We start from the raw sequence: 12,085 nt of genomic DNA, 5'->3' as shown, positions 1-12,085 counted from the left end.
TCAATAACTTTAAAAATATTTAGTTTAAAGGAACTAGAACAACATATATAGATTTGTCTTTTAAAGTACTATAATAAAAGTAAACATGCATTTATTTATTATATATATTATAACAGAAAAAAAAAGATCAAAGATGTATCTTGTAAACCGTGTCATTATCTAAAACGTCAATTAAAATGAAACCAAACACGCAATCTGGTCACTGCCAAGGCACCACTACTGTCCTCGAAGGTATCCATACCAGCCCAGGGACGCATATCATCAATGACGGTTTCCAGGATTATGGTCCAAACTGCATTGCATAGTGCAATCTGCGCTTCTTCTTGTTGTTTCCCTCATTATCTAGAGCGCCGAGATTAGGGCCAGTGTTGCCAACTTGGGAGCGGCATCTTCTATTAATTGTTGTTTCTCTTATCATCCGCGATACCCATGAGGAGAATTAGAAAATTACTAACGGAGTTTAGGTTAACTGACGATTCACATTAAGCTTGATCAACAGCACTCCACAAAAATGCAAAGGCCATATGTTAGAGGACAAGTCACGTCATGGCAATAATCAGGACACCATAGGAAGCGATTAGCTCTCAATGTGAGCCACCGGTCCAACTTAAAGACTTTTATAGTACAAAACCTGAAAACATTGTCTACGGAGTAGTGCATTGCAATGGAAAAACTAATGTTATGATAATAATATATGTTATGATAATAATCTATCTATTAACTTAGTAAAGTAATAGAAAAATGAGCATTCTTATGGTTTAGAAATTATTATCATATTAATTGGAGTAAAATAAAAAAATAAGGATAATTCATTGTAGACAAGGACTCTTTCATTTTCTTTTTTTCTAAAAAAACAAATACGTTATATATGTGTAGTGTCCAATCGGACAGCTGCATAAAACAAATCTTTTGCAAGGAAAAAAAACCTAAGCTGGATAGATTAATCTCTCTATACAAATTAATACAAAGTATTACTATTTTTTAATTTTTTGTTGAATAAAATTTAGAAAAAGAAATGAAATTTGGAATTAAGAAAAGAAATATTGAAATATGAGTAGTTCATATAGGAATAAAATTTATAAAATAACAAAAATTATAAAATAAATTATATTTGATGAGGATTCTAGAATATTCTCCCAAAGAGGTTAGAGTGCATATAGGAATACAATTTAGAAAAAGACTTCAAATTCAAATAAAAAAAGAATATTGAAATGAGAGTTTAGAGTTTGTATAGAAATACAATTAGAAGTAATGTAAATAAATCGATATCATGAAAAACGTATAGCCAAATTTCTTATTGGTTCAATTTAGCTAGAATTAAATTAATAAGCAGTCATAAACAATTAAAATAATACTAATGCTATTTCTAAAAATACAAAAATACTTAAAATCACTTAGAGAGAAAAAATGATTTTAGCCTTGCCCAAATATATGTCCCTCTTCTGTGCTACGTATGTGCGGTCCATGAGGCGGCCCAATGGCGACTTGGCCTAGGAATGACGCCCGACCCAACACGGCAGAAGCCAGGGTCGTCCGATCTGATGGACGGTCCCGATTGATCCTGACCTAAATGAATATACAACAGCTTAAACCTTAACCTTAAAATCATTTCCCCCATACCTTGCTCTCTCTCTCGAAAAGCAACGGCGACAGCTGTGATGATTCCAGCGGGCGGCAACTCTAGCGCCCTTCCCCACCGAGCAGATCCGGCTACGACGGCGGCGTTAGCGTCCTCCCGCGGCTTCCCACAAGCGGATTAGGAGGCGATGGCGGCACCCTCCCCATTTTCCCACGGGCAGATCTGGCGGCGACGATGGCTTCCCGTGGGTGGATCCGGCGGTGACGAAGATTGAGATAAGATTGTGCGGTTTTTATTATTTTTTCCAGTTCTTTTTCTCTTTCTTTGGATTGTCTGATTGGATTTCGATCTGACTTATGGACAAAAAATTGATGTTACGGACGAAAAATTGATGTGACAAACTGAAAGTTACAATTTTTTTAAGTAACCACACGTGCAATTTAGTTTCAAAATACTCTAAAAATCATTAGGGAGTACCTATGCATCTTTCGAAAGATTTTTATGATCGTATCACACAGATTTTTAATATTTGGATTAAAATCTGATAGACACAGTAAAAGGTAAAAAGCAACTAAGAAACACCATAATGGACACTAAATTATCCTATCTTCAAGAAAAAGTCAAAATCCAATACAAATTTCGAAACTTACATGTGAAGATTCAAAAATTACACAGTAACTTACAAAAGTTACAATGTAAGTTTCATAAATTACACTGCAACTTACAAGAAAATGCACTGTAAATTTGAGTGAGAAAATCGAGTGAGAGATAAGAAAAAAATCTTTTGAGTGAGATATAGCAAAATCGAAATCACAATGATTTAAGCTAGGAAAAAGTACACCGAAGGTCCCTCAACTTAACATCGGGATAAAAAACATCCTCGAACCGCAAAACCAGATACCACGGATCCCTTAACTATACAAACCAGTCACAATAGGTCCCTCAGCGGTTTTGATCTCGGTTTTATCCTACGTGGCTGCTGAGTCAGCGTGGGACCCACGTGGGCCCCACATGTCATCGTGCCACGTCAGCCTACTCTCTCTTTTCCCCTCTTCTCATCTCTCTCACTCTCTCTTCTCAGGGCGGCGGGGGAAGGAGCGGAGGCCACTAGCGAGGGTGGCGTAGACTAGCCGACGTTAGGGGGAGGAGGCCGGTGGGGCGCGGTCCCGCGCCACTGCCCGCCACGTGCTCTGTGAGGTGGGCCGCGACGACGTCGTCGTCGTCGACGGCCGCGCCGTCTCTGCCTAGTTCGCCATGGCTGGCGCAGACCCAGGCACTGCGACGGCGGCGGGGAGGCGAGTGTATGTGAGGAGGCCGGTGGGGCGAGGCGGGACCGGCGTCAACGGGGCGAAGCGGCGGGTGTGCCCCCAGTAGGACCAGATTCGGGCGCTCAAGCGCTTCAATGTCGGCGAGGACTAGCCCGTCTTCGACGGCCTCTACAGCTTCTGCCAGACCTACGCCGGCGGCTCCGTCGACGGTGCCATCAAGCTCAACCACGGCCACGACATCGCCATCAACACCCTCGAGCTCGCCTGCGCGGCGACACCCTCCCCTTCTCCAACGGCGCTGCCCCCGCCGACGCCGACGTCCTCCTCTTTCTCCTACCTCCTGGGCCTCTCTGACCCTAAGACGGTGGGGCAGGGGAGAGGGCGAGAACCGCGGCGACGGCCTCCCGCGCCCACCCTCACCCGCCGCCGCCCAGCTCCTCTCCTGGCAACCATGCCGCCCGCGCCAAGCTCCATGTCGCCGGCCGCGCACTACTCTGCCCCTGACGGCCGCACCCTGCTCCTCCCCCGACGGTCGCGCTCAGCTCCTCCCTCGGCAACGGTGGCGGTGTGGGAGGACGGCCGTGAGAGGCCGTGCGGCACTGGCAATCGGTGTCCAACGGTCTCGCCGAGGGCTTCTGCCTCATCGCCCTCCTCGAGTTCCTCTACTAGGAGGCCCCCGACGCCATGCGCAACCTCACCTCTGCCTACGCCGCCCTCGCCGATGGCCTCGGCTGCTTCTTCGCCGGTGGCCTACGCCGCCCTTGCTGGTGGCCTCCGCTCCTTCCCCCATCGTCCTGAGAAGAGAGAGTGAGAGAGATGAGAAGAGGGGAAAAGAGAGAGTATGCTGACGTGGCACGATGACATGTGGGGCCCACGTGGGTCCCACGCTGACTCAGCAGCCACGTAGAACAAAACCGGGATCAAAACCGCCGAGAGACCTATTGTGACCGGTTTTGTATAGTTAAGGGACCCTCGGTATCTGGTTTTACGGTTCGAGGACGTTCTTGTATCCCGATTTCAAGTTGAGGGACCTTCGGTGTACGTTTTCCTTTAAGCTACGATGGGAGGCCGGAGGCCCAGTTAATTAAGCACAACTTGGCATGGGCCAGGGCCCGTTTAGCCCAACACAGAACATGGATAAATATACCACCCATTCGCCAAAGAGCAAGGTAGGCAAGGCACGCGAGCCCTAGCCGCCAGCCGACTCGACCAGCGCCCGGAGGCGGAGCACCCGCCGCCGCCGCCCTCGCCATCGTCGGCTTCACCCCTCATCGGCAACCTAGTGCAGGTGAGCTCCATCTCCACCCCTCCTCATCTCCTCTCCTCCCCACACCATCCTTCCTAGTCTCCCTCTGTTGCTTCCTCGGATCTGCTTCGCTCTCGTGCTCTACGCCTCACACGACGCGCTCTTCCTCGTCGCCACCAACTTTGTTGCTGCGCGCGCGTACGTCGGTGCGCTGTGCGCGTTCTACTTAGTTTGCCTTGTGATGCTGCTCTTAGTCGGGTTAGTGCTTCGTGCTGTGCTCGCTGGTTTGGCGCTTCAGATCTGTGTGCTGTTTGCTCTCGGAGACGCTAGATCCATAGTCGTCGACTTGCAAATGCTGCGAGCTAATATGATTCTTGTTGGATTTCTTCGCTCCTAGCGTGAGAAATCCGAAGAATTGGGAGAACACGGTCTTTTTTTTTGTCCCAATAAATTGGTTGGATTGTTCTAGTATATATTTTTTATTATTTTTTCTCCCAAATTGTTGGAATGGCTTCTCCCTCTTCGCTCCTAGCGTGAGAAGTCTGAAGAATTGGGAGAACACGGTCTTTTTTTTTGTCCCAATAAATTGGTTGGATTGTTCTAGTATATATTTTTTTATTATTTTTTCTCCCAAATTGTTGGAATGGCTTCTCCCTCTTTCCCAACTGGTTGGATTCCAAATTGTTGGAATGGCTTCTCCCTCTTTCCCAACTGGTTGGATTGAGGTGAAGCGTGCTTACTGTATTTTTTCCACCTGGATTTGGTACTATCTTTACTCTCTGAACTAGTTGGGAACGGATATTCCAATCTCCTGTCTCTTCGTGTGACTTCTTTCTGCTTCCACGTGGGGTTCTGGAATCTTCAATTCACTGTAGTATAAGTTCATATCTTATTTATTCTCATAGACTATGATTTGGTCGACTTCGCTCATATATTGCCGTGTAGTAGAGGGTTTTTACAATTATTCACGTTCTTGGATTGCTGAGATATCATGGTTAGTTGTGCTGTTTGAACTGGTTATGGCCCTCCCGCTGTGAATTGCCAAGGTGTCTGAACGTTGGTGATTTTGTGGATAGTTCACGTGTTGGACAAAGAATGCATTATAGGAGTGACAAATATGACTGGTTTTTGCAAAACCGGTATATATTGTGGTTATGTTCCTTGGAGTTACAAATAACTTGCAGTAATGTTTGAACTGTGGGATGGTTATGACATACATCTTATATTGGGTCGTGTGTGAACTGTTTGTTCATCTGGATGATGCATAATTCACACGAGTTGGATGAAAGGTTCTACCTGAAATGGAAGAATATGTTTGGTTTCTGTAATTTCGTTGATTTGTTGGTTACATCTCTTTGTTGTATATTTTATCTTTTTAGGTGATGTAGCTATATCTGTTTCCTTTTATATGACAAGACGTTGTGTGAAAGAGGGTTCCAGATTTATTTAGATTTTACGTTGTCATTGTGGTCTTGTGGTAATTGATATTCATTGTTTGTTCAGATTTTTTTAATTGAGTATTATACTCCCTCCGTTTCATAATGTAAGTTATTCTAGCATTGTCCACATTCATATAGATGTTAATAAATCTAGACATAGCATCTATGTGAATGTGGGCAATGCTAGAATAACTTACATTATGAAACGGAGGAAGTAGTAATTAACTACCTTTGTACTTATTTTGAATATTCTACTTATTCATTCTAACTATTTGTCAGTAGAGCATTCTAACGTTTTACAGCTTGGACAAATTTTTGCATGTCATTATCGTATCCAGTTTTCCACCTAACTGAAATCCATGTCCTGAAATTGCTTTTTCATAGGTTGTTTTCTGAAGATGGCTGACGATTTGGGCCCTCCCACTGTGCTCCAGAAGATACATGGGCAGTCCATGATGTTCAGCAAGATCTCACCTTATTCTTTGATGAAGAATCCCGCACTCTACAATGCCAACACTTCTTACAGTGTGCCTCTGAAGTCATTCAATGGGATGGATGGGAACAATGGGTTCTCATCTGTCACATCTGTATCCCCAGTCTTTGCTTCTGCCCCAAAGGAGAAAGGTCTTTCTGGGTTTATGATTGACTTCATGATGGGTGGAGTTTCAGCTGCTGTCTCCAAGACTGCTGCTGCTCCCATTGAGCGAATCAAGCTTCTCATTCAAAACCAGGATGAAATGATCAAGAGTGGTAGGCTCTCTCACCCATACAAAGGTATTGCGGACTGCTTTGGCCGCACAATTAAGGATGAAGGTGTGATTGCACTGTGGAGAGGGAACACTGCTAATGTCATCCGTTACTTTCCTACCCAGGTACTGCATCCTACTGTCTGTTTTTTATTTATTCACCCCTTGGATGTTGACTTATATTGTACATTTGCTTAGGCCTTGAACTTTGCCTTCAAAGACCATTTCAAGCGCATGTTCAACTTTAAGAAGGACAAGGATGGTTACTGGAAGTGGTTTGCTGGAAACCTGGCTTCTGGAGGAGCTGCTGGTGCTTGCTCTCTCTTCTTTGTGTATTCTCTGGATTATGCTCGTACTCGTCTGGCTAATGATGCCAAGGCTGCAAAGAAGGGTGGTGGGAGGCAATTCAATGGACTTGTTGATGTTTACCGCAAGACCCTTGCGTCTGATGGTATCGCTGGTCTGTACCGTGGATTCAACATCTCCTGTGTTGGTATCATTGTCTATCGTGGGCTGTACTTTGGAATGTATGATTCTCTCAAGCCAGTCGTTCTTGTTGGCAACCTTCAGGTTAGTGAAGTGAATGCAATCTTTGTTCATCTTCTGGCAATTTTTTATTTATTCCATAATGTTGCTCCACTAAAATACCTCGTGCTCAAATATTTTGCCTTTCTCATTGCTTCATTTGTTTTGGTTTAGTTGAATCTACTCAATGTCTCTATACTCCTGCTGGTTGTTATATTTACTTCTGATAATATGTGATATATGTTATTTTCAGGATAACTTCCTTGCCAGCTTCTTACTTGGTTGGGGCATTACCATTGGTGCTGGCCTTGCTTCATACCCAATCGACACTGTTCGTCGTCGGATGATGATGACATCTGGTGAGGCTGTCAAGTACAACAGCTCCTTGGATGCGTTCAAGCAGATTGTTGCGAAGGAGGGTGCGAAGTCACTCTTCAAGGGCGCTGGTGCTAACATTCTGCGTGCTGTTGCTGGTGCTGGTGTGCTTGCTGGATATGACAAGCTGCAGGTGGTCGTCTTTGGTAAGAAGTACGGTTCTGGTGGTGGCTAAGACTAGATGATGATGATAAGCAGTGGGGAACTATGGACATATTAGGTGCTTTCGGATGCTGTTGCGTTTAAATAAATTTAACGTATGGACACCGTTTACATGTTATTAGGCGTCAGGTGAGGTTTCTGAGTGTGTAAAATCGGTGGCAGATGCTTATGCCTTTTTTGTTGGGGGATCGAGCAAGACGAGTTTTCCTAGTTGAAAACATGCCAAATTATTGTCTGTGAAAGCGTTTCTTGAGATTGTTATTGATGTGGTTCCTAGTCGATTATATAGATTATCACTCCATTGTAGCATCTTCGGGATTTTGTCTTATCTAACCACATATGCAAAAAAAAAGAAAAAAAACCCTTGTTATCTTATTATGTGAGAGGTAGGACTTAGAAGCTGTTCAGGATATTTTTTGTGGTTTGCAAGCTGACTTTCTGAGGACATAACATTCCTTGAGAAAATTTAATTTGTGTAGATAACACAAGCACGCAAACATCCGCGGGGCTGCGCTGACATGCCGGAGTAGTAATAAATGAAAGAAATAAAACTCCTCAAGGCCTTGTTTGGTTAATCCTTGTGAGGAAGCGATTGGAAAGCCTTGTTTGGTTAATCCCTATGAGGAAGGGATTGGAGGAAATTTATTCCACATCTATTGTGGTGTGAAATTATTAAATGAAAGAGAAATAAAACTCCTCTAGGCCTTGGTTGGTTAATCCCTGTGAGGAAGGGATTGGAAGGCCTTGTTTGGTTAATCCCTATGAGGGAGGGATTGGAGGAAATTTATTCCACATCTATTGTGGTGTGAAATTATTCTCCCTTAATCCCCTCCAATCCTCTTCAATCCACTCTAAAACGAACAAGGCTCTCTAAACCGAACCAGGCTTTAAGAATTCGTCCTCGTGTTGGCATGGCGGAGTAGTAAATCAAACTCCTTAATTCGTCTTTGCGAAGATGGGAATTTTGGGGATCTGTACTCCTTAAGAATGTCAGAGTGAATTTGTTTTGTACTCAGTAATGTAGGAATTTTAAGCCTCCTTTGACCTTTGGGAAGAGGTCTTGTACGATTTGAATAATAATATGGGAAAATTTCTTGTTGAGCGAACAAAGTAGAATTTCTTGTTGAGAGCGAACAAAGGAGTGAGACTAAGAATTCTACAAAATTCTTTTAGAATGACAAAAACATGGGTTTTTAGAAACATGATTCCTACAATTTTTTATACAATTTTTCATACATAGTTTTTTGAAACTAAACCGACAGGAGAACTGTCAATTATATTTCAATTAAGCAGGAGTAAAAACACAGACAGGGTTATAGAAAAGAAAAAAAACAACCACTCGGCGAGTAGAAACTCGCCAAGTACCCCAACCGTGGCCGGTACAAATCACACAGCACACGGAGCACCACACAACTTCTAGCCAAACTACCACGGCGAAATCCAAAGACGAACATCGACGCCGAGATGCTGAAGAAGTGGCATACGACTTTGACATCACAAGGCGCATGTCATCGTTGCCGAGCTTGCCGCCCAGCGACCAAGCAGCTCCGACTTCACGGCGATCACAACATCATACACTTTTTCTGTGTATCGATTTTCTAGTTTACGCATGTATTCCTATTAAAATCATATCCTTCACGCGTTTCAAATCAAAGTAGCCCTAAGAATAGTACTCCTTGTGAAGGAAATTTTACAAAATTTGTTGAACTCTTGCAAGCAAATCACTTTGTAGTTTGTACGATCCGATTCCAACCCCAAAGGCAGATTGGTCAGCATCAAATATGGCAGGCTGATAATGGTAATGGCACCTACATCACCAACAAAGAACTGCGAACTGCATTGACGGCCACATCAATGGGAGAACATTTCTACGCGCATGATCCGTCACAATCTTACAACAAGGCGGCCGAAAATTCCATAATTACTACTCCCTTCCCTCTGTTCCAAAATACCAAAATATAAGTATTTTTAGCTATAAATTTGAATAACTATATATCTAGATTTATAGCCAAAAGTTGTTATATTTTAAAACGGGGATAATATAGTAGTAATGAATAATGATGGCTAGTAAGTTTTTGCACTCCTTCACTCTGACAGGCTCTTTTTTTTCTCTCATAAATATAGTAGAGCTAGGCTTCATTTCGTTAAGAATAAGCATAAAATCCCATTTCCAAAGGAGGGTTCACATTCATTTCATTAAGAGGAAACATAAAAACCCATTTCCAAACGAGGGTTCACAACCCTTACGCGTACTCCTACCCCAAAATAAAACAACAAAACATCATAAGATGACAGAGGTAGTGCTCGTAAGATGCATCACATAAAGATGACACACAACCAATTTGATAAGCACTAATCCACAAAACATCATCTTTGCCACACAAAGAGTGGCAGAACATTGAAGCCAAAAACCTGTCCATGACTTCAGCAAAATGTTGCCCACAATTGCTAGTAGTAAGCAAGAATAGAATACAACACCAAGCAGGCATAAAACAGACAAAAGTCCCAGCAACGGGCATTAACACCGACTGTAGCAGCACATGCAGCTGTAGTAAATATTTTTCAGGTGATCGCAGGGAGGACCGGAGGAATAGTCTGGTAGGTCAACTTATTCTGGACCAAGATGTCTGGAATTTATACAGTTGGGCATCAATTTGGAATCTTGGTTCACAGGGATGGTTTATACCATCTTGCCACAACCAGAACAACACTGAATTTGCATGCTATCCATCATGTACAGAAAAACTAAGCAATCCTAGTGTTTGGATTGAACTGTTATTAAGAAATTCGCCATCTGCTTAAGCGGCTGTTTGGGAAACAGGGACTTATCACATCGGATGTTTGGACATTAATTTAGAGTATTAAACATAGACTAATTACAAAACCCATTCCATAACCTTGGACTAATTCGCGAGACGAATCTTTTGAGCCTAATTACGCCATGATTTGACAATGTGATGCTACAGTAAACTTTTCATAATTATGGATTAATTAGGCTTAAAAAATTCGTCTAGTGAATTAGCTCTCATTTATGAAATTAGTTTTTTTATTAGTCTATGTTTAATACTCTAAATTAGCGTCTAAACATCCGATGTGACAGGAACTAAAAAGTGAAAACATCAAATCATGAACAAATTGTGGCAGACAACATTAATACTGAAGGGAACCATCACTCCAAAGAACCATCTATTGGTAATCATCAAGTGAGGTATATGTAGCAGTACAGTATTTTTTTTTATCTAAATGCTAAAGGGAACCATCACTCCAAAGAACTCGCCATCAAGGAGTGATTAGTGTTCTTAGCTGAATGATCAACAAGTAAAATCCCAATGCATGCGACAGAATGCCCATTGGACTATTCCCTACTAAGTACTAATTAATTAGACTTGAGATTTCTGACCTGAATGAAAGAATTATGTCATATAGAGAATTCTCCACAAATGCCATCCAAAATATCCATCATCGTCATCTGAATCATCTGATCATCAGTGCAATTTCGATAGATTATGCTACAGCATGGTTGCTTGATACACCTACGTGCTTTTCTTCGTCATGCTCTGCTTCCGTTCTCTGAAGAGCTCCTTCCAGAGGTTCCAAATCCACAGGTTGCTGACCGTGATGGCGGTGCCGACGACGACGATCCAAGAAATGCGCACCCACCACGGGATGACGTCGACGGCCTGGCCGGACAGGTAGAAGAGGCTCATCTTGAGGAAGAAGAGCGGGCCGGCGACGCCCCTGACGACGGTGTAGATGAAGTAGAAGGGCGGCGACAGCGCCCTGTACACCCTCGCCGCGGCGGGCTTCTCGGCGCGCCAGATCCCGGCGAGCGTCCAGACGTTCTGGAGGAGGCTGGTGACCTCGGCGAGGACGAGGAGGACGAGGAGCGCGTAGGCGCCGTGGCGGACGAGGTAGCGGCAGGTGACGAACACGAAGAGCGTGGCGACGTGGTGGGCGATGAAGAGGGTGTCCCCGGGGAGGAAGGCGAGGTAGTGGAGCAGGTCCATGGTGAAGTAGGCGACGCTGTAGTCGAGGACGTGGTCCTGGAGGCGGGTGTTGGGCGCGGCGAACCCGCTCGCCTCCGGCGGCAGCGCGAGGATGGCGCCCGCCGCGGCGAGCGCGGCGGGCGTGCCGTGCGCGAGGGAGATGAGGCAGCTGGCGCCGTCGAGGCGGAGCGGCCACGCCCACCGCCGGAGCAGGGCGAGTTGGCCGACGCAGTAGATGGCGGCGTACATGGCCAGGAACCCCGGGTACAGCCACCGCTCCTCGGCGGCCAAAGAATCCAGCACCCCCACCACCGCCATGGCCGGACCAAGATTCGCGCCGACGGAGCGAGGGATCCCGCCGCTCCTGGCCGGTCTGCCTCCGATTCGGGCCCAACCCCCCGCGTGCGGGCGAGGCGGAGGCGAGGGGATTCGATCGACGGCGGTAGGGTTTCGGCGGCGGCGGCGGCGGCGGAGGGATGGATGGCTGTGGAGCAGTGTGAAGGGATGGACGGCCGCGTGGATGGTGGGGAACGAAAAGGGGGAGATTTTAAAGCGATTGGTTTTGGTTTGTTTTTTTTTTCTTTTCTTTTTTCGATATTTGTTTACGTGGGTTTTGGTTTGGTTTTTCCAAATTAAATTCAAATTAATTTTGGGTTGAGTGATTAGGTAGAGGATTATAGAGGGTTTGCGTGTTAAATTGGGGTTTTGGAAGGAAGGTCAGTCTTCCGGGTGTTGTTTGAATTGAAGATTATATTATGG

The 12,085-nt window shown here is 44.7% G+C and overlaps 2 protein-coding genes across 2 annotated transcripts; one reads left to right on the top strand and one right to left on the bottom strand.

Moving 5' to 3' along the window:
- Positions 1-4,021: 4,021 nt before the first annotated feature.
- Positions 4,022-7,575, top strand: LOC127773318 (ADP,ATP carrier protein 1, mitochondrial-like). The gene is made up of 4 exons (XM_052299374.1): positions 4,022-4,135; positions 5,917-6,404; positions 6,477-6,848; positions 7,057-7,575. Exons 2-4 carry the CDS (start codon positions 5,931-5,933, stop codon positions 7,351-7,353), a joined length of 1,143 nt encoding a protein of 380 aa, XP_052155334.1. The 5' UTR covers positions 4,022-4,135; positions 5,917-5,930; the 3' UTR covers positions 7,354-7,575.
- Positions 7,576-10,467: 2,892 nt separating this feature from the next.
- LOC127773319 (TLC domain-containing protein At5g14285-like) lies at positions 10,468-11,855 on the bottom strand. The gene is made up of 2 exons (XM_052299375.1): positions 10,878-11,855; positions 10,468-10,809 (listed from the first exon to the last, which is right to left on the bottom strand). The coding sequence occupies exons 1-2, from the start codon at positions 11,642-11,644 to the stop codon at positions 10,806-10,808; spliced, it is 771 nt and encodes a 256-aa protein (XP_052155335.1). The 5' UTR covers positions 11,645-11,855; the 3' UTR covers positions 10,468-10,805.
- Between the last annotated feature and the right edge of the window lie 230 nt (positions 11,856-12,085).

This window comes from Oryza glaberrima, chromosome 5 (genome assembly GCF_000147395.1).
Source record: "Oryza glaberrima chromosome 5, OglaRS2, whole genome shotgun sequence".
In the NCBI taxonomy this organism is placed as follows: Eukaryota; Viridiplantae; Streptophyta; class Magnoliopsida; order Poales; family Poaceae; genus Oryza; species Oryza glaberrima.
Note: the sequence above shows the minus strand (reverse complement) of the source record. Positions and strands in the feature narration are given on the sequence as shown.

Coding starts and splice junctions, on each gene's coding strand:
- LOC127773319 (XM_052299375.1), bottom strand. CDS start 11,644: ATGGCGGTGGTGGGGGTGCTGGATTCTTTGGCCGCCGAGGAGCGGTGG.
- LOC127773318 (XM_052299374.1), top strand. CDS start 5,931: ATGGCTGACGATTTGGGCCCTCCCACTGTGCTCCAGAAGATACATGGG. Junction 6,405..6,476: donor TCCGTTACTTTCCTACCCAG/GTACTGCATCCT, acceptor ACATTTGCTTAG/GCCTTGAACTTTGCCTTCAA. Junction 6,849..7,056: donor TTCTTGTTGGCAACCTTCAG/GTTAGTGAAGTG, acceptor TGTTATTTTCAG/GATAACTTCCTTGCCAGCTT.